General features: G+C 50.8%; 2 protein-coding genes across 3 annotated transcripts; one reads left to right on the plus strand and one right to left on the minus strand.

The window, feature by feature from the left end:
• Nucleotides 1–107: 107 nt before the first annotated feature.
• Guk1 (guanylate kinase 1) lies at nucleotides 108–8188 on the minus strand. Its single transcript, XM_059269370.1, has 8 exons — nucleotides 8083–8188; nucleotides 3017–3130; nucleotides 2654–2695; nucleotides 2211–2307; nucleotides 1444–1582; nucleotides 1279–1363; nucleotides 669–754; nucleotides 108–436 (listed from the first exon to the last, which is right to left on the minus strand). The coding sequence occupies exons 1-8, from the start codon at nucleotides 8141–8143 to the stop codon at nucleotides 401–403; spliced, it is 660 nt and encodes a 219-aa protein (XP_059125353.1). The 5' UTR covers nucleotides 8144–8188; the 3' UTR covers nucleotides 108–400.
• A 9090-nt stretch (nucleotides 8189–17278) lies between these two features.
• Nucleotides 17279–20933, plus strand: Mrpl55 (mitochondrial ribosomal protein L55). Of its 2 annotated transcripts, none has more exons than XM_059270769.1 (4): nucleotides 17279–17446; nucleotides 18643–18726; nucleotides 19016–19217; nucleotides 20738–20933. In XM_059270769.1, exons 2-4 carry the CDS (start codon nucleotides 18704–18706, stop codon nucleotides 20894–20896), a joined length of 384 nt encoding a protein of 127 aa, XP_059126752.1. In that variant the 5' UTR covers nucleotides 17279–17446; nucleotides 18643–18703; the 3' UTR covers nucleotides 20897–20933. The 2 variants fall into 2 exon arrangements, with proteins under 2 accessions (XP_059126752.1, XP_059126751.1); XM_059270768.1 differs by having other exon boundaries at nucleotides 18646–18726.
• The last annotated feature ends 556 nt before the right edge of the window (nucleotides 20934–21489 follow it).

Consider the following 21489-nt stretch of genomic DNA (forward strand, 5'->3'; position numbering starts at 1 on the left):
AACGGGGCCACCAGACACCTATGCAGAACCCCCGTGGCAGCCTTCCTATGGGCTGACCAGGTAGGGGTGGGCAGCCAAGGGTCATAGCCCAGTGTGGAAGGCTGTGACACTCTAACCCAATAGTTACTTTATTAGAATGTCAGTCCTGCTCCAGCAGGAGGGACAGGGATATGGACAGGGACAGCCCAGGGAGGATAGGTGTGGGTACATATCGCAGTCCTTTAGCCTCAGCAAGTCAGTACAGGGTGAAGAGCCACCATGTGGCCAGACAAGGGGCAGCTCCTCCTACTCCACAGCGGAAGCCTATTACAAGTCCTTGGCGCCCTGGCAAAGATCACCCCACCTCAAAACCCAAGCATATTTGGGGCACAGGCATCACTCTGTGGAAGGAAGCAGGCCCTCAGGCATGGCCAGTTCCCTGAGCTTTCTTGATTTCCTGCCAAAGAAGAAGCAAAACAGAAAGTCAGGAGAGGCAGGGAACCAGGGAGGGCTGGTCTCATACCCTCCCCTGGCCCCCAGGGACTCTTGGACTTTGCGCCTGTACTCAGAGCCTCAGCTGCTCAGAGTGCACAACGGGGTGAGCCCTGGCCTCAGCAGGGTGTGCTGGACTCATGGGACAGCTTGTGCAGGGGACTGCTCCAAGACAGGACAGGTGGGGAGGGGCCCACCTCAGAGAGTGCCTGCTTCAGTGTTGCATAGGCTTTATCCAAGTTGTCATTGATGATCACCAGGTCAAACAAGCCAGGCTCCTTGCCTGGGGATGGGACAAGACAGGAGTCAGGAACACATGGAAGTTAGCCCGTTCTGTGCCTACACCACTGCAACAACCTGCTACCTGGCTATAGCTACCCTTGCCTGCCACCGTAGAAGGATGGCCGGGCTGGATGGAACTCTTCCTTCCTCTCCTCCAAAGAACCTCAGCGGGGGCTTGCTCCCCCCAGGTTCTGAGTACTAGAGTATGGACCACTGCCCCCTCCCCAGGCCTCTCCTGACAACTGGCGGCACTGCCTGTGACAGGCAGGCTGCCATATGCACATAGGGTAACAGCAAAAGGTCTCAATAACAGTGTCTGCATGTGGGCCAAGCTCAGGCCCAGAAGCAAGAGCACAGCTGCAGAAAGATGCCCACAACACTCTCAAGTCGGAAGAGAAGCGTGGCCCTCCCAGGCTCTGCAGAGAGGTCCGCAACTCCTCCACCTTTGCCCCTGGTTCTCCCTGTCTCCTGGTGAATGGCCTGGCCACACGCTTAGAAAGGTGTGAGTGGTCTGACTGCACTCACTGCTCTCCATGTCAGCCCGGGCAGCTGCCAGCCGTTTTGCCAAACTCTCCTCGGTCTCAGTGTTGCGCAGCCGCAGTCGCTGCTCCTGAAATGCAGGCCTTTATTGGGTCAGTATTCTCCAGGTCTCGGGGCCTGCCCCGCGGGTCTCCCACACCAGGTACCCACCAGCACATCCATCGAGGGGGGCTGCACAGAGATGTAGATGGGATGCAGATCAGTCTTCTTGATGCTGCGAACACCCTGTAGGTCGACGTCTAGCACGCAGATGCGGTTCATGGCCTGCACAGCCCGAACAGCCGCCTTGCTGGGAGCAGGGAAGGGCAGTGAGCAGATGTTCGGTGGGACCAAGGGAAGACCCTGGCCCTTAAGCCCACATGGGTTCTTGCCTGCTGGCCATCCTCAGGAATACATGCATTGGCTGCAAAACCTTGAACTTGGGTAGCCTCTTAAGGCTCAGTCCCCTCCTCCCCAAGGCCCATGCTGGGCCTGGCCTGGGTAGAGCAGAGGCTCACGTGAACCCAGCATCCTCTGTATTTCCCAGAATACCCAAGCACACCCTTGGCTCTGTCAGGCCATCTTACAGCACAGCTCTTTGTACTTGTCCTGCAGCCAAAAGCCAAAAAAGTTTGGGCTTTTGGTCAGGCCCGAGCTACCCATCACTGCCTACCTCTCCTATGTGAGGTTATCTCACGTGGCTCCTGTCACACAGGATGGCTTGAGGACAGATGAGCCTGGGACATGACTGGGCCTGCCTGTTCCCTGGAGCCTACTAGCTAAGCTCAGAGACTAGGGGGAAAGCAAGCGATCTCAGCCTAGGCAGGAGACTGAAAGGGTATCATATGACAGAGAAGACAGGCTGGAGAGCTTCCTTCTGCCACAATTCTGGGATTACCCTGATCCATGACCCCAGGACCACACCAGACTCAGCCCACCTTGTCCCGTACAGGTTCCCCGAGAACTCAGCATGCTCGATGAAGTCCCCTGCTGCGATATCACGCTGCATCATCTCCCTGGTCACAAAGTAGTAATCTGGGGAGGAAGAAGGCTTTTCAGAGGATACCCAAAGCCCAGACCTGCCTGGCCTGGCCCCTCTCTCCATCCTACACAGGACTGCTATGGCTGTCCTCGCTGGGGGACTGGAAATGGCCAGGTGCCACAGGAAAGGGGTATACCCCTGCCATATACCAGGCAGGCAGAAGGTCCAGCCCTCACTCTGATGGTGCACAGACTCTAATCAAACCACTAACCCAAAGGCAAAAGATGCTCTCCTGCTGGGACCGAGCTCTGTTACAGCCAAGGCACAGAGCAAACCCCCACACTCCCCCCCCCCCCCCCAGCTCATTCTTGAGACCCTTGGGTTAGCAGGCCAGCTCACCTTTGCCATTTTCCTCACCAGGTCGTGGGGTCCTTGTAGTATCTAGGAAAAAGACCTATCACACACTGAAGGAATGAATGTCCAACCCTTCCACCCTACCCGGGGTCTCCCCTTGCAGCCCTGCTCAGTCCTCTGGCTGCACAGCAGCAGGGTGCTCACAGCCAGTGGAAAGCTCAGACCAGATCTCAAGAGGTCACTGGGGCCAAGATGCTTACTCTAGATGGAGGCCCTGGGAAGGGAGAGGGTAACGGGGTTAAGGAGAACATCTCCTCGGCTGGGTGTGTGCATTTGGGAACTCTAGGTGTAGTCCAATACTGGGATAGCCTCTGAGTTCCTTGCCCTTCGGGGTCCTGAGGCACTCACGGGACACACTGAAGCCAAAGATGCTGTCATGTTCCTGGAGCAACTTCTTGAGCAGGGTGCTCTTCCCTGCCCCTGATGGCCCACTCAGCACCACTGGCCTAGGTCCTGCCATGCCTGTGAGAGGAGGGGCATCAGAGACATGAGGGGTTTTGCCCTCACTGGAACCCTGGCACTGTTCTATAAGAGGCAGTGGCATGAGGGACTCCCAAGGGCAACATCCCCATATAAAGTGAACCCTCCTCAAGAGCAGTCAATTGGCAAGATGATAAACACAGGCAGGAAGAGCAACAGGATTCCAACATCCAGCCTCACCCACACCCAACAGGATGTCCACAGGCCAAGTGACCCAGAAACAGACAATGCAGCACTCACTGGTCCCACCCCATATAGGCTGCCCTCCAGAATCTGACCTCACACTGCAGCCTGGGCTTTGGTGCCCATAAATGGCACTGCCCACTGGGAGTTCCAAGTCTGAAAACAGAAATTTCCTGTCCCTGTTCCTACAAACATGGCATCCTCAAGTCTGTTCAATTCAAACCTGCTGGGGAAACTTCCCACTAGACATGCAACCATCTCTGACTTGTCTGGAAAGGACAAGCGGCTGCCAAGAGTTGGAACAGCGCCCCCTAGCCTCCCAAGGGGAAAGTGAATGCAGCCCAGGGATCACCATGGGGCAGGTAGGGGCTGCCCGGGAGGAGAAGCGGACGCTCCAGGTATGAAAGCACAGCAGAAACCTCCTCCATCGGTCTGATCCGGGACCTGAGGCTCCTCTCCTTAAGCTCTTCTAACATCACCCTAGGACCAGCTGATCTCACCTGCTCCCAAGCTCATGCCTAAGCACCCAGCCCCACCTCACCCCGTTCCTCCCTCCAGCCTGGCCTCTGAGCAGGCCCTCATTTACACAGCCAGGACCCTGTCTACGAAGGCCCTCCTGCCTCCCCAGGATGGCACCAACCTACTTGATGTGCTGCAGCCTCCGTGGGTACCCGGGGAAGAGTCAACGGCTGCTCTACACCGAGGGACTGGGGACTAATCTCTGCCAAGCACATACCCCGCCCTTCTGAACAATAAATCCCTGGGGCACCCACCCCTGCCTGCACTGGCTGCAAAGAGATCAGCCCTGTTCTTCCACTGCGCAAGAAGGAAAAGGAAGTTACTTGTCCTGCTCCTGAGACCCACACCTGTCCAAATAACCAGGGCAGCATCTGAACGCTCTGAGAGATGGGGAAGAGCCACCACAGGGACTGAGACCTGAGCTGTTGCTCTCTGAGGTCTAGGCACAGGGAGACCAGGGAGGCTATTTGGGAGCTGGAAGGGCTGCCTGGCAACCCAAACACCTTTGGCCTATAAGGGTGAGGCCCACACAGCTTCTGGTCCAAAAGGTACAGGCTGCAGGAAGGGCATCAGCTTAGAGAAGTCTTGTGTTCTTAATCCCCAATGTAGGCCATGAGGTAATCTTACAAAAGCAGTGTTGTTGGTATTCTCTCACCCACAGGGGCACAAGAACTATGTGTATGGTACATTCACATCACACGTGCATACTGAACACACACACACACACACACACACACACATACACACACACACACGTCCCTGGGAAGTACATAGGACCATCTATCAAAAAGACACAGTAAAGGAGACCTAGAGAAACTCACTCAGTATCATCAGTGCTGCCTCTCAATAAAATTCTGCTCCCTTCTGGCTCTCCCCCAAAGGCATATGAGCCCAATCACACCGACCACTGTATGCCATTTCCTGCCTGGGCTCCAGGCTTCCCCTGACCCACAACTCATCACCACCTTTTCACAGGCACCCTCTTCCCTAATCACTGAGCCCTGCTGCTTCCATCACAGCCTGGCCTTAGAGTGTGCATACAAACCACACAGCCCAGCTCCTGCGAAGCTGCCTTCCCTTCTGCCTGCTGTATCAGGCACGCAGGATGAGAGCGCCTCAAGGTGCTGCGCTGGCCCCACACTCCCTGGGATGGCCACGGGCTGTGACCTGCAGCCGCCAATATGGGTTCTATATCTGCACGCTCCAAATGGCCCATGTCTGGAGCTCTGGGTTCCCTTGAGCTTAAAAGGAGCTCAAGGCAGTGCTCACCATGGGGCTGAGTAGGCTCACTGCACAGGTGTACTCCAGACACTGAGAACAGAAGAGCTGAGACTCAAAAAGGAACATGTACCATGACAATAGAGAAGAACCAAAGCTAAGAGAGATGCTCCAAAGTGCATGGGATAAGAAAGCTTCTGAGAAAAGGATTCCAGGTCGGAGAGCCAATAAGAGCACATGAGTGAGGGACAAGCGTGGGTGAAACAGATGATCTGCCATCCCATTAGACAATGGAGCAGCCTGCACCCAGCCCTCACTCTACACCCTGCTTCCAACTCTAGGTAATGATGAGTTAGTTATCACCCAGATTCCAGCCTCAAATCCTCATTTCTGCCAACTGTGGGAGCCCTCACCTGACAAAACCCTACACCTTGTGGGCCAGGACCAGACGGGGGAGGATGGACACTGGCATGCACATGCAGACACATACGAGAGCTGAATCCTGCACTCCCTACAGCACGCCTGCTGAGCCATCTAATCTCTCAAGCCCAGACTCTCGGGAGTCACAGTGTGTAACTTCTGTCCTCCTGGGGCTGAACCACAAGAGACAGGAAGACACAGGACACCAGCTCCACCCTGATGGCACCTTGGTTCTGAAGAGTGCCAGTAGGTGTTGTCTGGCACATGCATGGATCTTTGATAGGACTTGGTGACCCTCTATGACACTACACTTGCTTGGATCTACACAGACCACACCAGAGGACCCTGGCTAGCTAGCTATGTGGTACAGTGGCAGAGAGCAAGCCCAGTGGGGGCCTGGCAGGGGCAGTATGGAGGGGTTCTAGTCAGCAGCTAGGTGACCAGGCATTTACTACATTGACACAGGCCTACAGCTAATGTCAGAAACTCAGATCTAGTCTTTGCCCTAGCATTTACAGAAGTGTGTGCTGCTCAGAGGCAACTTCCTTTGGGGAGACCATTGAAGAACCTTTGGACCCCAATCTCTTTAGCTCTTCCAGTCCCAAACTTCAATTGCCTGACAAAGAGCCCCAAACCCTAACTGTAAGACAAGTCAAGATGCAAGTGATTTCTACAGCACTGGGAGGGACATGCTCTGCTGGAACATTCTCTAGACACAACTTCCTGCACAGCCTCTTCCTGTCTTTACCTTAGGGTCACTAGGACTAGAAATCCGTCACAGCCACCACATCCCTCCTGACAACCGAAGACACAAACAACACTAGGCAGATGTAAGTGACACATCCCAGCCCTGACACCCCCAGGATGTAGGAGCCTCTTCCAACAGCAGCACCAAGAACAACCAAAGCATTTTCTTTCTGATTCCTCTACCTGAGCCAGATGGATGTACCACGGCCTCCCAAGGAAGTCTGGAGGAGTAGCGGCCAGCTATGAACAGGCTGCTGCACCTTCCTGGCACTACTCATCTCCGACTGTGTCTCTTCCCATCAAGGACAAAAAAAAAAAAAAAAAAAAGAACAAGCTGAATCGTGAACAGGGTCCTGGATGCCATAATCACGAGGCAGAGTGAACATAAAAGAAAAAAAAGGTTCAGGACCCAAGGAGAGTAAAATGGAAAGACCTAGGATGTTTCAGGGTTTGTCTTCTGCCAGCTTGTGTAGAAGGGAAACTAAGGAAAGAGGGTCAGGGAAGACTGAGGGGTGGATGAGGCCCACCCAGCAGGACCACGGAGAATGGGGGTGGGGGTGGGGTAGGTAGGGCAAAGAACACTAAGGCCCAGTACATGTAGGCAGGGGATGGGCATGGCCGGGCAGGGGAGACTGGGGACCTGCACAAGCAGAGTCAGGGAGGATGGGGAGATAGGGCAGGGGAGACTGAGGTCTACTGCAGGCAAGGCCAGGGGAAACTGAGGATCAGCATATTCAGGATCAGGGAGAATGGGACAAGGTGGGGCAGGGAAGACTGAGGCCCAACCAGAAGAGTCAGGGATGCTGCAAGAAGCCTTCCTCCTACAGCTGCCTTCCAAGAGCTCACCCTCCTACCTTTCCTTTGTTGCCAGAGCTCTCTCTTCCCACACTCCTGCCTCTTCTTCACATTACCTCAACATGTTTCCTGGACATTTTGTATGTGTCAAGACAGAAGAGAAAGCTTAAGAGTGGCTGAAGAGAATATACTGCCTCAAACGTACTACTCCAGGAAACTACTCGTCCCCGTCTACCCCTCCTAGACGAAGATCCAGAGCTGCACCAAAGGAGGCCAGGCAAACCGCAGCGATGGCTGATGTAGCATCCAATGGGGCGTAAAAGCCTAATGTGTGAAGGCAGGGGTAAAATGGGTAGACAGGAGCTAGAATAGCAGGAAATTCTGCTCCTTAGTGCCAAAACAGGAAACCGCCTTAGTGGTAGCTCCCATAACTAACCTATGACCCCCGAACGGTGAACTGGAGGAGCACCCACAGCAGCAAATCTCATTCTTCCTTCTCTCCTTGGACCCCAACCGAGACTGACCAGTCATTTATTTGCTTTCTCCCTCTCTCCTCAGGTACCACGTGGCTAATGTCACCTGCTCCTCCAGCCACCACCTGAACGACCCTTCTCACTCAGAGGCCGTTTCCCCGCCCACTTCCACGTTGGATAAAATGATGCCTGGGAATATTAAGCCCAAAGGTGGCTTCAAAAACCCCGACCCGGGACAAGCCAAATCCCAATATTCCCACCCAGGCGTCAGGAGGGCCTGCAGACACCGAAGTCCAGCACCGGCAACGGCGGAAGGGTGAAGCAGGTGCTTGAGCCTGCCCAGGATGCCTGGTGGGCAGGGCGCCGAAGAAGAGCGCCGGCCAGGCACAGGCTGCGCGGGTCTGCTGGCAGCTGGGACTCCGCGTGCCTATCCCTGTCGTTCTGGGGACCCGGAAAACACGTTCACCAGGCGTCCCCACAAGAACAGGGGTCACTGGAGGCGGCGCGCAAGGGAAGCACGCTGCCGCAGGTCCCGCTCCTTCCTGGGGCAGCCAGCCATCAGCAGCACAGCGCACTCACCGTCCGCAGGGGCGCGACCTAGGGCGGCCACTGCCAGCCCGACCAGCGGGCGCCGCAGCATCAGGGACCGCCCGCACGACCACGTCACAGCGGTGCGCCGGCCCACTAGGGCAGACCGGAGAGTCGCACGGCTGCGCACACGGAGTGCGCAAAATCGCCAGCGCCGGCCACTTCCCACCTCTGCCCGCCGACAGTACGTCACCCTCTCCGGCCCCGCCCACTCCGTATCACTGTCGCAAGACTACGTCACAGCAACGCGTCGGCCTGCGAGGGCCTACGGGAGGGGGGGGGAAGTACAGCACTGCTGCGCAGGCGTATTGCACGGTCCTCCCCGCAGACCACGCCCATTTCGCCCATCGACCTTGTGTCCTCAGGCCCCGCCTCATTGCACACTAGCCTTTCTTTTTTTTTCTTAGGCTCAGACCCCTGCCTACCCCAGAGAGGAGCGCGGCAAAAATCAGCATGGAAGGGCTGGAGAGATGTCTCAGCGGTTAAGAGCAATGACACTTCTTCCAAAGGACCCGGGTTAAATTCCCAGCACCCACGTGGCGGCTCACAACTGTCTGTAGCTCCAGTTCTAGGGGACTTGACATTCTCACACAAACATACATTCAGGCAAACGCCAATGCACATAAAATTTAAAAATAATAATAATAAAAAATCAGCGAGTCTCCATTTAGTCCGTCTTCGCGTTTGCCGGTTACCCGTTACAGCATAATCATTTCAAGAGGCTGTTCTTCAGATTCAGTTCAGTTCCCAGCAGTCACGTTACACGATCTCATCTGCACTCACTCAGGCTCAAGCACATACACATAATAGGGTCTTACTATGTAGTCCTGAAACACCTCTACCAAACCAAACGGTAGGATTAAAAAGGTGTGTACCACCATGCGGTGGTGGCACATGACTTTAATCCCAGCACTTTGGAGGCAGAGGCAGGAGGATCTCAGTGAGTTCCAAGCCAGCCTGGTCTACAAAGCGAGTTCCAGGACAGCCAGGGCTACACAGAGAAACTCTGTCTGGAAAGAACCAAAATAAACATCTAGATAGATAGATAGATAGATAGATAGGTGTGCACCATTGTACCTTGCCAAAATAAATGTTTATTAAATTATTTTGCCAGGCGGTGGTGGTACAGAAGCACTCAGATCTCTGAGTTCGAGGCCAGCCTGGTCTACAGAGTGAGTTCCAGGACAGTCAGAGAGATACCCTGTCTTGAAAACCAAATATAAATAAAGAATTTTAAGAAAATGGATGCCGCCGGGCGGTGGTGGCGCACGCCTTTAATCCCAGCACTAGGGAGGCAGAGCCAGGCGGATCTCTGTGAGTTCCAGGAAAGGCGCAAAGCTACACAGAGAAACCCTGTCTCCAAAAAAACAAACAAACAAACAAACAAACAAAAAAGAAATTGGATGCCAAAGATCAAGGATGGAGAACACAGAAGTTGTTAAGTGTCCTTAATTCAAGCAGAGACAAAATAAGATGGTGTGGTAGTACACTTCTTTAATTCCAGCCCTGGGAGGCAGAGGCAAGCTGACCTTTGGGCATTCAAGACCAGCTCGGTCTACATAGTGAGTTCAAGGCCACACAAAACTTAAAGAATTGTAGTAACGTGGGCAGCACAGCTGAATTAAATATCAATTCCCTCACAAAGCTGTTTTGGAGAGAAATCCTGAGCTTTGAGTAAGAAGGTGATCTAGAGGGACAGTTTCTAACACCATGTCTGCTGTGCACCACGAGGAAGGAGAGAGACATCACTTATGGGCTCATGAAACAGCCAAGTCTTTAATAAACCACCACGTGAACAGGGTTGATCGATCAGGGCTGCAGGACAAGGACTCCGGAGCCTTGCTTCTCCTGGCAGCCCAGAGCAGGGACTGAAGTGGGGTTTTTGTTTTGTTTTTTGTTTTTTGTTTTTTGTTTTTTGTTTTTCGAGACAGAGTTTCGCTGTGTAGCTTTGGAGCCTGTTCTGAAACTCGCTCTGTAGCCCAGGCTGGCCTTGAACTCATAGATATCCGCCTGTCTCTGCCTCCCGAGTAATGAGATTAAAGGCTTGTGCCACCACCACCCTGGGCTGAAGTTGGATTTATAAGTCACAAAAACCACAAACACCAGTGCTAAGTTACAATTACAATTTTCTCCAATCAGGGTTTAAAGATTAGAGGCTTTCCTTAAGTGTTTCATCATTGTCACGAAACATAGAATGCAAGCTTTCCAGTTCAACTAATCAGATTCAGTTGTTCTTTTTGTTGTTAGGAACAGCCACCTTGTTTCTAGAGAACTAAAGATATATAACAGGCTGTTTCCATTGTTTAAGGAGGAGTGGGTCAGTTATTGGAAAGTCCCTGGCTCCCCCAGAGCTTGGGAACTTGAGCTTTTTTCATCCTGCCGGTAAAATGGAATCTGAAGTCACAGCAGCAGTACTTAGGGCAAGGTGCTTTTGCCTGTTCCCAACACAGTGAAGGAATTGCAAGTGAAACCCTTGAGTAAAAATGCACTGACTTTATAATAAATATTTTTGTCTAATTTTACTTTTTTTGTTTTGTTTTATTTTTTGTTTTTTCAAGACAGGGTTTCTCTGTGCAGCCCTGGCTGTCCTGGAACTCGCTCTGTAGACCAAGCTGGCCTCCAGCTCACAAAGATTCACCTGGCTTCCTTTGCCTCCCAAATGCTGGGATTAAAGTCATGGCCCTAATTTTTATTCAAAAAAATCCAAACCAAAACAAAACAAAAAAAAACTGTACACAGAGGGAAGGAAGGGGGTGGGGGCAGGCAGGTAGGAGGGAAGGAGGGAGAGAGGGAGGGAATATTCTCTAGGAGGGTGGAACGGACCCGCTCTTGTCTCCTCACTATAAAGAAGGAGGCTGCCTTGAGATGGTGCCCTGGGGCCTTATGGAAGCCTGGATGGGATGGCACACTGCAGAAGTGGTTCTGAAGGGCATTCAATCCCTGGCTTGGTTGTTTTTAATTGGTTTCTCCTAGACTGAAAGATAAGAGGAATTCTAAGGGATTTGGAAAGAGAAGGAACTTTCTAAGTCTGGGCAAGGAAAGAACAGAGATAAACATGAGTAAAAGGCACACCAAGAGGTGTACATCAGGACAGTGGAGACCAAGGCTCGGCATCACTTTCCGTCATGTGGCTGCTTGCTGCCAGGTGGCTGCCCTCCAAGCTGCCTTACCCCAAGTAGCATGACTCTTGGCCACTCTCCTTCTTCCCTGGTCTCAGGTCCCAAAGAAACTCAGGACAAATGGCTAACTGTGGTGCCTGTTAGCATACAAAGTGCATGCTAGCCTCACGCTGTCTCAGCATCCGAAGTACCTGTTACAGCGCCCCCAATGTTGGCATCCTGGCTTCTGCCTGCTCCTCACCCCTGCCCCCTACCCTAAACCTCTCCAGCCCAGGGGCTTTCCTTCCCTTCCCCAGTTCTCTGTCCTATAAAAACCTGCCATTTTGGCCATGCACTCTCTTGGTCCTCTGCTCTTGGCTCCTGGTCCTCTCTCTTGTCCCTCTGTTTTCTCTTACTCTCCACCACCCCCCCCCACGCCCTTCTCATGGCCCGGTTCAGTCTACTGATCATGACCAGCCTACTACTCCTCTCCCTGCTCTGGCCCCTTCCAGATGCCTCTGGCTGTACTCCCCCTCATATATACAGTAAAACCCATCTCCTCAACCATCTCTCTTGGGCCTCTCTCTTGTCCCTTTTTAGTGTCTTTCCCTCTTACCACTCCACCCCACCCCCACCATGCCCTTCTCGTGGCCCACTTAGGTCTGCTGAACATATTCAGTCTTCCTTCCCCCCTGCTCTGGAATCTTCCAGATGCCTCTGGCTGTACTCTTCCTCTATCTACAAAAAAACCCTTCCCCTCATCCATACCTTGGAACAGTCATGTCGTCATTTTCATTCACCAGGACACTGAAAGTTACACCTTGCCTGCCCTGGGAATTCCTTCGAAACTAACGGATTGTCCTTGCGCTTCTGTTTGAGGTCATCCTTTGTCTTTGAGCCTCTGTTTGTGTTAGTTCTCAGCCTCTTTTATTAATAAAAATAAGAACTTCAGCAGGGTACACTGATTTCCCAGGTACTGTATGATGGCTCTCCTAAGACTCGATATTTCCAGTAACACATCTTTCCGGCCTTTTCTTTTTAAAATTATTTATGTGTATGAGTGTTCTGCCTGCATGCATGTGCCCGGTGCCCTCGGATGCCCTGGGACTGGAGTTATAAATAGTAGTGAGCCACCATGTGGGTGCCAGGAATTGAACCTGGTTCCTCTGGCAGGCAATGCTCTTAACAACTAAGTCATTTCTCCAGGCCTCACCCCTGCCTTTTAGTTCTTTGATTGTCAGAGGAAGTTAACCTGTTCCTGAACCCCTAGATGGCACCAAAGCCACAGAGTAGGGGCGCAGCTAAGATCCCAGAAAAGCAGGGCCAACATTAATGTGTGTGACGCCAGCCATGGCCCCACATGGACTGCAACTGGTCACACTGTGTGAGGAGGGTAGCCTAGGGCTACTCCCACGCTGGTGTACACATGGTGCCACATCCAGAGGATTTAGCACCTGATGCACCTGGCTGTCCTTGGGACAAAGCATTCTTCCTGTCTGCTGTGGAAACGTTTAACTTGGGCCTACCTCGCCGTTGTATCTTGGAGGTATGTAACTTGTTTACAGGAGCCTTTAATCTAGGGAGAGAATTTGGACTTGGACTTTTGAACAATGTCTTAGGTAGGGTCAGTATTATTATGACGAAACAACATGACTAAAAGATGGATGGGTTAGAAAGGGTTTATTCGGCTTATACTTCCACATTGTTGTCCATCATTGAAGGAACTCAAGACAGGAAGTCAAAACAGGGCCAGAACCTGGAGGCAAGAGCTGAGGCAGAGATCATAGTAGGGTGGGATGGGGGTGGGGGTGGGGTGCTGCTTACACGCTTGTTCCTCATGGCTTGCTCAGCCTGCTTACTAAAAGAACCCAGGACCACCAGCACAGGGATGGCACCACCTAGTATGGGCTCGGCCCTCTCTCACTGATCACTAATTGAGAAAATGCCTTACAGCTGGATCTCATGGAGGCATTTCCTCAACTGAGGCTCCTTCCTCTTCGATGACTCTAGCTTGTGTCAAGTCGACACACAAAACCAGCCAATACATCAACCCTCATTGTAACTGACCACTGGTTTAAAGACAGGAGGAGAAGCCTATTTTCACACTAGAGTCCCTAAGAAGAGGTCCTTATCCTGGCACATCTTGCAACTTGGAGTTCCTGTTTTAGTCCTTATCAACCTCTCAAACAAAAAGAACCTTGTGGGGGTTGGGGATTTAGCTCAGCAGTAGAGCACTTGCCTAGCAAGTACAAGGCCCTGGGTTCGGTCCTCAACTCTGGAAAAAAAATTTTAAAAAACAAAACAACAACAAAAAAGAAGAACCTTGTGTGTCCCTTGTGGAAATGAGGCATGAGGGCAGGATGCTGCCTTTACAAGTGTGCCCTTCCTGGGTACTAATTTTGCTTGGTGGAAGGCCCCTGCCTCAGTTTTCCTACCCACCAACAGGGGCCTTGGTTGCATGAACATTTTCTTGAAACCAGTAGACCCATTGTGGTGATCTTGCCTATCATTCATTTACCTTTCTGTAGGATACTTACTTGGAAACAGATATTCACCTTCTCCTTCCCTAGTGTCTCTCTCAGAGTGAGTGTATTATCACACACCCATGTATATTTTTATGTAAGTCACAGATCAGTATCAAGTGTGTCTCCTCTATCAATCTCCTCTATTTTATCCTTTGAGACAGAATCACTGAAGCTTTAGGTCCTGTATGGTACTACCTCAAGGCCGTAAATATTCCCAGGCACTGATAAAGGTGTTCAGGTTTCATCCAAAGCATGGAAAAGAAGTGACCCAGGCCCATGCCACATTATCATTCAATCCTCGTATAAACTCCACATTCTGACTTCCTCTCTCAATACACTGCATTCCTGCCGCTTGCTTGCTTGTGGTCTCCCTGGAAGCACACAACACTCCAGTAGGCTGGATCAGCCTGGGGCAGGTTTTGAAATTGCAGTTGACCAGCAAGGAAGCTCGGGTACTAGTGTGGGTGTAGTACAGCAGGTCCATAGGATTGAAGAAATTGGCTCAAACCAATTACCAAGGCATGCACACAATTTACTTCCTTATGAGCCAACCTGGAGTCTGCCTGAGGGCCTAGCAACAGGCACTGTCAGAGTTCCTGATTGTGCCCAGCCAATGAGGGATGACCACAAAATGCCACCAGATTGGGGCACAACTTGGGTGCTGGGAGGAGGGTATATAAGGCCTCCCCATTACTGAATAAACGAGTTTGTTATTTGCCTTCAACTGACTCCTGGTGTCTGTGCATTTGTTGAAGCCACACCTTCTCATCCCCCGCCCCCTAGGGAGCGGTTAGGATCCAGCAACAGTGTGGGGACAGGTCATGTCTACTGTGGGCAAAATCACAGCTGCGAAGAGGCAATCTGTTAATTGCCAATGTGGAAGGACACTAGTCCATGAAGAGAAGGGTTTTGGTTTTTATTTTTAGATTACATTGTATTTATTTATTCTCTGTGTGTGTCTGGGGGCGGGGTGCCCATGTAACATGATGCACGTGTGGATTTCAGAGGATATCTGCAGCAGTGAGCTCTCTCCTTCTATCACACGGGTTTCTGGGATCGAAATCAGGTAGTCAAGCCTGGCAGCAGGCATCTATATCACTTTGAGGAATATTCTTGGCTCCTTAATTTTTATTTATTTATTTGGGATTTTATTGTTTTGTTTTTCTTCAGACAGGTTCTCTCTATGTAGCCTTAGCTGTTCTGGAACTTGCTATAGACCAAGCTAGACTGGAACTCACTATATAGCCTATTTTTAGTCTTGCCCTCCTGACAATATTCCGGCCTCAGGTTCTTGAGTGCTGGGACTATAGGTGTGAGCCACCAAGTCTTGCTCATAAAGAGAAATCTTGCTACTTCTTGGCTGGTTCTTTTGAAAAGTGGGCTGTGACGTGGCCATGATAGGTGAAGTTCACCACAAAGGAAACAATGAAGAGCAGAGGACTTTCCCCCTCCTCTTCCTCCTCTTTGTCTGGTTTAAAGTTGTGAGTTAAAAAAAAATGGCCTTATGGGGGCTGGAGAGATGGCTCAGTGGTTAAGAGCACTGGCTGTTCTTCCAGAGTACCTGAGTTCAATTCCCAGCACCCACATGGTGGTTCACAACCATCTATAGTAGGACCTGGTGCCCTCTTGTGGGGTACAGGGACACATGCAGGCAGAACACTGAATACATAATAAATAAATAAACTTTTTTTTTTAAATGGTCTTCTATGCTGGACCTGGCGGCTCATACCTTTAATCCCAACACACAGGAGGCAGAGGCCAGCCTGGGCTACAGAATGAATTCCAGGAAAGGCACAAAGCTACACAGAGAAACAAAACAAAACAAAAAATTAAATTAACCTGTTTATATTAATTATGTTCTGCCTCGTGGCTTGTCAATACTGTAAGTCTGACTTTTTCCATGTCTGCTAATCTCCCATGCCTCAGATTCTTTCTCACAATTCCTATCTCTCCCTGTAAGTCCCGCCTATCCTCTCCTGACTAGCTATTGGCTGGTTGGCTCTTTATTAAACCAATCAGAAGATGCCTTAGGCAAGTGAGGAAGGACACGTCTTCACACTGTGTACAAAAAGATTATCCCAACACTTAGTACACTCTGCTGGAGCTCACTGGTCCATAAAATCAGACACTTTCAGCAGCGCCCAGAGGAGTCCTTGTCAGCTGTTCTGACAGCATGACCATATAACAAAAGGGCTACTGGGGGACAGCTGGCTAGAGGAGAAGCAGAAAAGCTTAACAGCCCTTTCCTCAGACAATGCCTATGTGGCTCCTAGGCCATTGCCAGGGCTCGCTGGCTGATGGAAGATCACCTGGCCTTTGTAAGGAGGCTGGAGCTTCCTGTTGGGGGTCCTACAGGCACCAGTTTACAGCTGCATGGCTTGGCAGTGAGGGCAGCTCTGTGGCCCATGCTTTCTAGAGCCTGATAAGGACACTTGCAGGTCAGCATATGCGATTAGCTCTGGCTGCCGGGCTGCAAAAACAAACCAAACCAAAACACGACTTCTCATTGCAGGACAGCCCTGGGAGGAGACAGTGCAACCTAAGACGGATGATAAAAGATAAGTTAACTCAGGAAAAAACAGGAAAGGGGAAGGAAAACATTCTGGCACAATGACGCCAAGGGACCCAATGTGGCAAAAGCCTAAAGGCAGCACAAGAAGTCAAATAGACAACCTTCTGCAGTCCTCCTGAGAAACCCTGCAGAGAGCCCTGCAGCCAGCACAGCAGCACCCTCCCGGGCTCACAATAACCAAACAAGTTCAACACGGTGGAGTACTTCAAGTCCCCTTAGCGTTGGGCTGCTCAGGAGATAGCAGTCGGATGCTCTGGAGAACCGATTGTTCCCTAATGATACTCCTCGCGGGTGACTCTAGCTCCTTCACGTTGGCTGTTTGGCCATCCCGACTTGGGGTTTGGATGTTTGTCTTCCAGACCTGGGCCCACCACGCGCCCCCAGACAAGCCGTGTGCTTGCCGAGAGAAAGGGGCGATCATCGCATCCAGAACAAACCTGGAAAACAACCAGGCGTGGAAACTTAGATACCTGCTGGGCTTTTACCCACCAACTCCACAGTTCCCCAGAGCTTTCTTGAGTGCGAGCAGCAGGAAATATTAGATAGAAGGATTTAGATTGGGAGATAAACAGAAAATACAGGGCAGCCTCGAGAGGGTCTGGAACCTATTCCAACAGACCCTGACTGTCTGTGCGCTAGGGTATTTATAGAAACGCCAAGGGATAGGGCAAAAGACACCCCCCCCCACCCCCAGCACAGCCAAGTGCAGACCATCTCAGACACCTGCACTCAGGCCCGTGGTCTTAATCATCCTCTCTATGCAGACCTGCTCAGTAAAGCCACGAGGAACCTGAAAACGGGCTCCCACAGATACCAAGGACGCACAGGGGCCGTAGCAAGGGTAGTGCCCTGGTCTTGCCTACTCAGGCTTGGCCACCCGCAGCAACAGCCTCATTTGGTGAACCTGGACAACTAACCAGGCTTCGGTCAGCCTTAACCACGCCCACCTGGTCTTACCCCGCCCTTAACGGAGGACCACAGCCCGGCGTTGCGTGACGTCATCGCCGCGCGACGGGGCGCTTACGGGAGATCTGGGTCACGGCGGAGGGTCGACGTCTCCGGAGACGGGTTCCTGCGTGGCCCCACGTGGCCCGGCCTCAGTTTCCCACCTACTGAGTAAAGTTCTGCACGGCGGTCTACGACGTCCCTGCAACGCTAAGGTGGGGGCCGCAGGTTGGAGTCTCTTGAGCGCCGGCCCCTACCGGCCCCACCACTGAGGAGTGAAAGGCAGGGCGAGTTGCGCCGTCGTGTGGGGCGAATGGGAGGGGGCTCTTCCACAGATTAACCCGGGCCTCGTCGTGGCTGGAGAAGAGGAGGTCCCAGACTTGGGACACCGACCAGCGGGATCGTACCTCTCTTTCGAGATGCAGCGGGCCCCTCATTTCGGTTCCCTTCCCGAGGTGGGACCCCCCTAATCTATGCACTCTCCCACTGGTTTAATGTTGCTAAGTGTAGGACACTCGACCTCCGCCTGCTTAGTTTGTGGCATTGGAGAAAGGAGCCCTAGCTTCTTTTCCCGTCTGTAACCTCGCGGTATTGTTATGAAAACTAAAACGATGTTAAAAAGAAAGTGAACCAAGCAACACAAACACACACTCCCGCACAGGGGGAGGTTCTGACTCCATAACCTTTAGGAATGGGTGGGCCTCAGTCCTGCTGAAGAGTGACTCAGTCTTGGGAGGGTAGGACCCTGGTAACTAACTGCTTTTGTAAAAAGCCTCCACGAGCTATTCTAATTCAAGGCCAGAGGGCTAGTATGATAGATTGGCAAGTGACAGTGATCTCACACCTGGCCTTCTGTAACCGAGAATTCAAACCACAGATTGACGATAACTTTTTTTTTTTTTAGTCTACATTGAACATAGGGTTTTTTGTTTTGTTTTGTAAACAAAATCGTTTAATAACTGTTATATGGCTTTTGTATAATCTCAGGTTGTTTGCTTCAATTTTTTGATACAGGGTCTCAAGCAACAACACAGCCTGACCTTTAATTCCCTGTGTAACAGGATAACCTTGAACTCCTGATCCACCTGCCTCTGCCTCCAGAGTGTTGGAAATACAGACATGCACTTTCCATAGCTGGCTTTGTATTCTTTTAGGTGTTCTAAGTGATTTAAGGCACATGGGAACCTGTGCACAGATCAAATGCAAATACTATGCCATTGTACAGCAAAAAGCTGACAGTCTGTCAATTTGATTATCTATATGGGACTCTGGGAACCAATTCCCCATTAATACCAAGAAACAACTGGATATGCTGCTAGAAATGCACCTGCGTCTGGCTTAGCTCCAGGCCAGGATTTTAGGACAATAATCAAGTAGAAAAATCACATTTTTTTTTTTTCCCCTTGCCTAGCAGGTCCTACATCTGGGCCAGTGACTGTTTCCTTGTGCCATCAGAGCTCGAAGGAAAAACAATGCCTTTGGGCAGCCTGCTTGGGTAAGCATGGAATTCCAGTCCCCTAAGGTACATCCTAAGACACCCTGTCCTCTCCAGGAAGGAGTTGTTATCCCCCATCCTCAGTGCTGGAAGGCTTGCTGTACCCTGAGTCACCCACTATAGACTGCTTTGACTATGCTAACAGCTCAACAGAGGTCCCTCAATCTTTGCTAGTGTCTGGTTGCTGGGCAGTTCTCAGTCATACCCTGACAGTGGCTGGCAGGCTTGGCACTTGGTGCCCTCTGGCTCACCCCTGTCCACCAACCAGTGTTTGCATGTCTGTCTGTAGCCTGCTGAGGCACTGTGCTGTGAGGGCAGCCTCTCCTGCACCCTGCCACCTCCACACATCCTCTTGGAGAGCTGACAGCAGCAGAGCTTCACTCACTCGCCTGCGCCGCCAGGCCTATGCTCGCCTCTACCCTGTGCTGTTGGTCAAGCAGGACGGTTCCACTATCCATATCCGATACCGGGAGCCACGACGCATGCTAGCGGTAAGCTTCCTTCAATAGGTACCTGCTGAGCCATAGTGCTGGGCCTCAGTGCCAGAACTTGGGGTTGGAGTAGCATATGTAGCTAAAGTCACTGTACTACGGTGGAGGAGTAGGGGAACAGGTTGTTGGAGAAATTTACACCAAAAGCTCCAATCACCAAAATTAGAAGAAATAAATTAGTTATTTCTTTTTTGGGTTTTGTTTTTGTTTTATTGATACAGGGTCTTATGAAAACCAAGCTGGTTTTGATCTTACATACTGAGGATCACCTTGACCTCCTAATCTTCCTGCCTCTTTAAGTGTTGAGATTATAAGCCTGTGTTACCACACCAGGCTTAACAAGTCTGTTTAAAAACAACAAGGGACTAGAGAGATGGCTCAGTGGTTAAGGGCACTGACTGCTCTCCCAGAGGGCCTGAGTTCAAGTCCCAGCACCTACATGGCAGCTCACAAATGTCTATAACTCCAAGATCTGACACCCTCACACAGTCTATATACATGCAGCAAAACACCAATGCAAATAAAATAAAAATAAATAAATTATATTTAAAAAAATAGAAACAACAACAAAAACCGTCAAATCTGGACTGGAGTGTGTTCTAGTTGGTAGAGTGCTTTTCTAAGAGGTACAAAGCCGTTGTTGTTTTTTTTATTCTTTACTCTTTGCTTTCTAGGGGCCTGCCACCCAGCTCCTAAATAGATACATGGAGGCTTATTCTTTCTTATGAATGCCTGGCCTTAGCTTGGCTTATTTCTAACCAGCTTTTCTTCATTTAAATTATCCTGTCTACCTTTTGCCTTTGGGCTTTTTATCCTTCTCTATTCTATATACCTTTCTTTCCTTCTTACTCTGTGTCTGGCTGTGTAGCTGGGTGGCTGGCCCCTGGCATCCTCCCCTTCTCCTTTTCTCACTCCTAGATCTCTTCCCAGATTTCTCCTATTTTTCTCGCTGCCTGCCAGCCAGCCTCGCTTAGCCTTTCTCCTGCCTAGTTATTGACCATTCAGTTCTTTATTAGACCATCAGGTGTCTTAGACAAGGCACAGTGACCCAGCTTCACAGAGTTCAACAAATGCAACATAAAAGAATGCAACACATCTTTGCATCATTAAACAAATGTTCCATATCATGAACAAATGTAACACAACTTCAATTAATATTCCACAATACAAAGCCTTTGGTTCAAGGACCACATAAAACCAGGCATGATGGTATACATCTATAATCGTAGCACATTGGAGACTGAGGATGATTATTGTGAGTTCAAGGCTTTCTTAGACTAATTAAAACTTTGTCTTAAACAAACATACACTAAGTCTAGGGAAAAGGAGTAGAAAAACATTTCCTTTCAAAACTTTCGTTTTCAAACTACAGTTTTGAAGGGAAAGCAAGGCCAACCAAATGTGTAACCAGCAGGCCAGCACAGGATAGAAGGCACAGGTAAAAGAGGTCCAGGTGTCTCCCACCCACTCTCCGGACTCTCCCCAGTGGTGTGTACATACCTTCACTTCTCCCCATGCAGATGCCCCTAGACCTGGATTCCCTATCTCCAGAAGAGCGCCGGGCCCGATTCCGAAAACGTGAGGCTCAGCTCTTGCAGAAGAGGGAGGAAGAGCCAGAGATGATTGACAATTTTGACACTGAACGATACAAACGGTTTTGGACCAAGACCAAGAAGTAACTCTGTCAGGGAGTCACCCGGAGACCTTCTGTAAGGATGGAGACTGCATTCTCGAAACCGTAGCCTCCCGGCATTGTCTTCATGTGAAAGTCCAGCCCTGAAACCCATCATTTCTGGAAAGTATGTGCCAGTTCAAGGCCAGTTGAAAGACTCTGGAGTTAAAACAGATCAGAGGGTTTAGGGCCCATTTAGGTCAAACCTGTGGGGTTTTGTTGATTTGTTGGTTTGGTTTGGTTTGGGCTTTTCTTGGTTTTTTGAGACAGGGTTTCTGTGTGTAGCTTTGGAGCCTTTCCTGAAACGCTCTGCAGGCGAGGATGTCTTTGAACTCACAGAGATCCTCCTGCCTCTGCCTCCCAAGTGCTGGAATTAAAGACTTGTGCCACACCGCCTGGCTATTTGGGTTTTGTTTTTTTAAGACAAAGTCTTACCCTGGTTGGTCTATAACTCACTAGGTAGACCAGCCCTGACTCTTCCTCCTGAGTACTGGGATTAAAGGGATATGCCGTCACACTCAGCTTCAAACCTCTGGGTTTTAAACACTGCTACAAGGTTAGTTGTGAAGTAGGTGGACAGTGGGCAAGAAGCACCCAGCA

The sequence above is a fragment of the Peromyscus eremicus genome, chromosome 8a (assembly GCF_949786415.1).
Source record: "Peromyscus eremicus chromosome 8a, PerEre_H2_v1, whole genome shotgun sequence".
Taxonomy (NCBI): domain Eukaryota; kingdom Metazoa; phylum Chordata; class Mammalia; order Rodentia; family Cricetidae; genus Peromyscus; species Peromyscus eremicus.

What these genes read in the sequence shown, in the direction of transcription:
- Mrpl55 (XM_059270769.1), top strand. Translation starts at nt 18,704, where the DNA reads ATGCCTTTGGGCAGCCTGCTTGG. An exon ending in CCTTTGGGCAGCCTGCTTGG is followed by an intron (nt 18,727 to 19,015) that starts GTAAGCATGGAA and finishes GTCTGTCTGTAG; the next exon opens with CCTGCTGAGGCACTGTGCTG. An exon ending in AGCCACGACGCATGCTAGCG is followed by an intron (nt 19,218 to 20,737) that starts GTAAGCTTCCTT and finishes CTCCCCATGCAG; the next exon opens with ATGCCCCTAGACCTGGATTC.
- Guk1 (XM_059269370.1), bottom strand. Translation starts at nt 8,143, where the DNA reads ATGCTGCGGCGCCCGCTGGTCGGGCTGGCAGTGGCCGCCCTAGGTCGC. An exon ending in TGGTGAGGAAAATGGCAAAG is followed by an intron (nt 2,308 to 2,653) that starts GTGAGCTGGCCT and finishes CTTCCTCCCCAG; the next exon opens with ATTACTACTTTGTGACCAGG. An exon ending in CCCCCTCGATGGATGTGCTG is followed by an intron (nt 1,364 to 1,443) that starts GTGGGTACCTGG and finishes CCTGCATTTCAG; the next exon opens with GAGCAGCGACTGCGGCTGCG.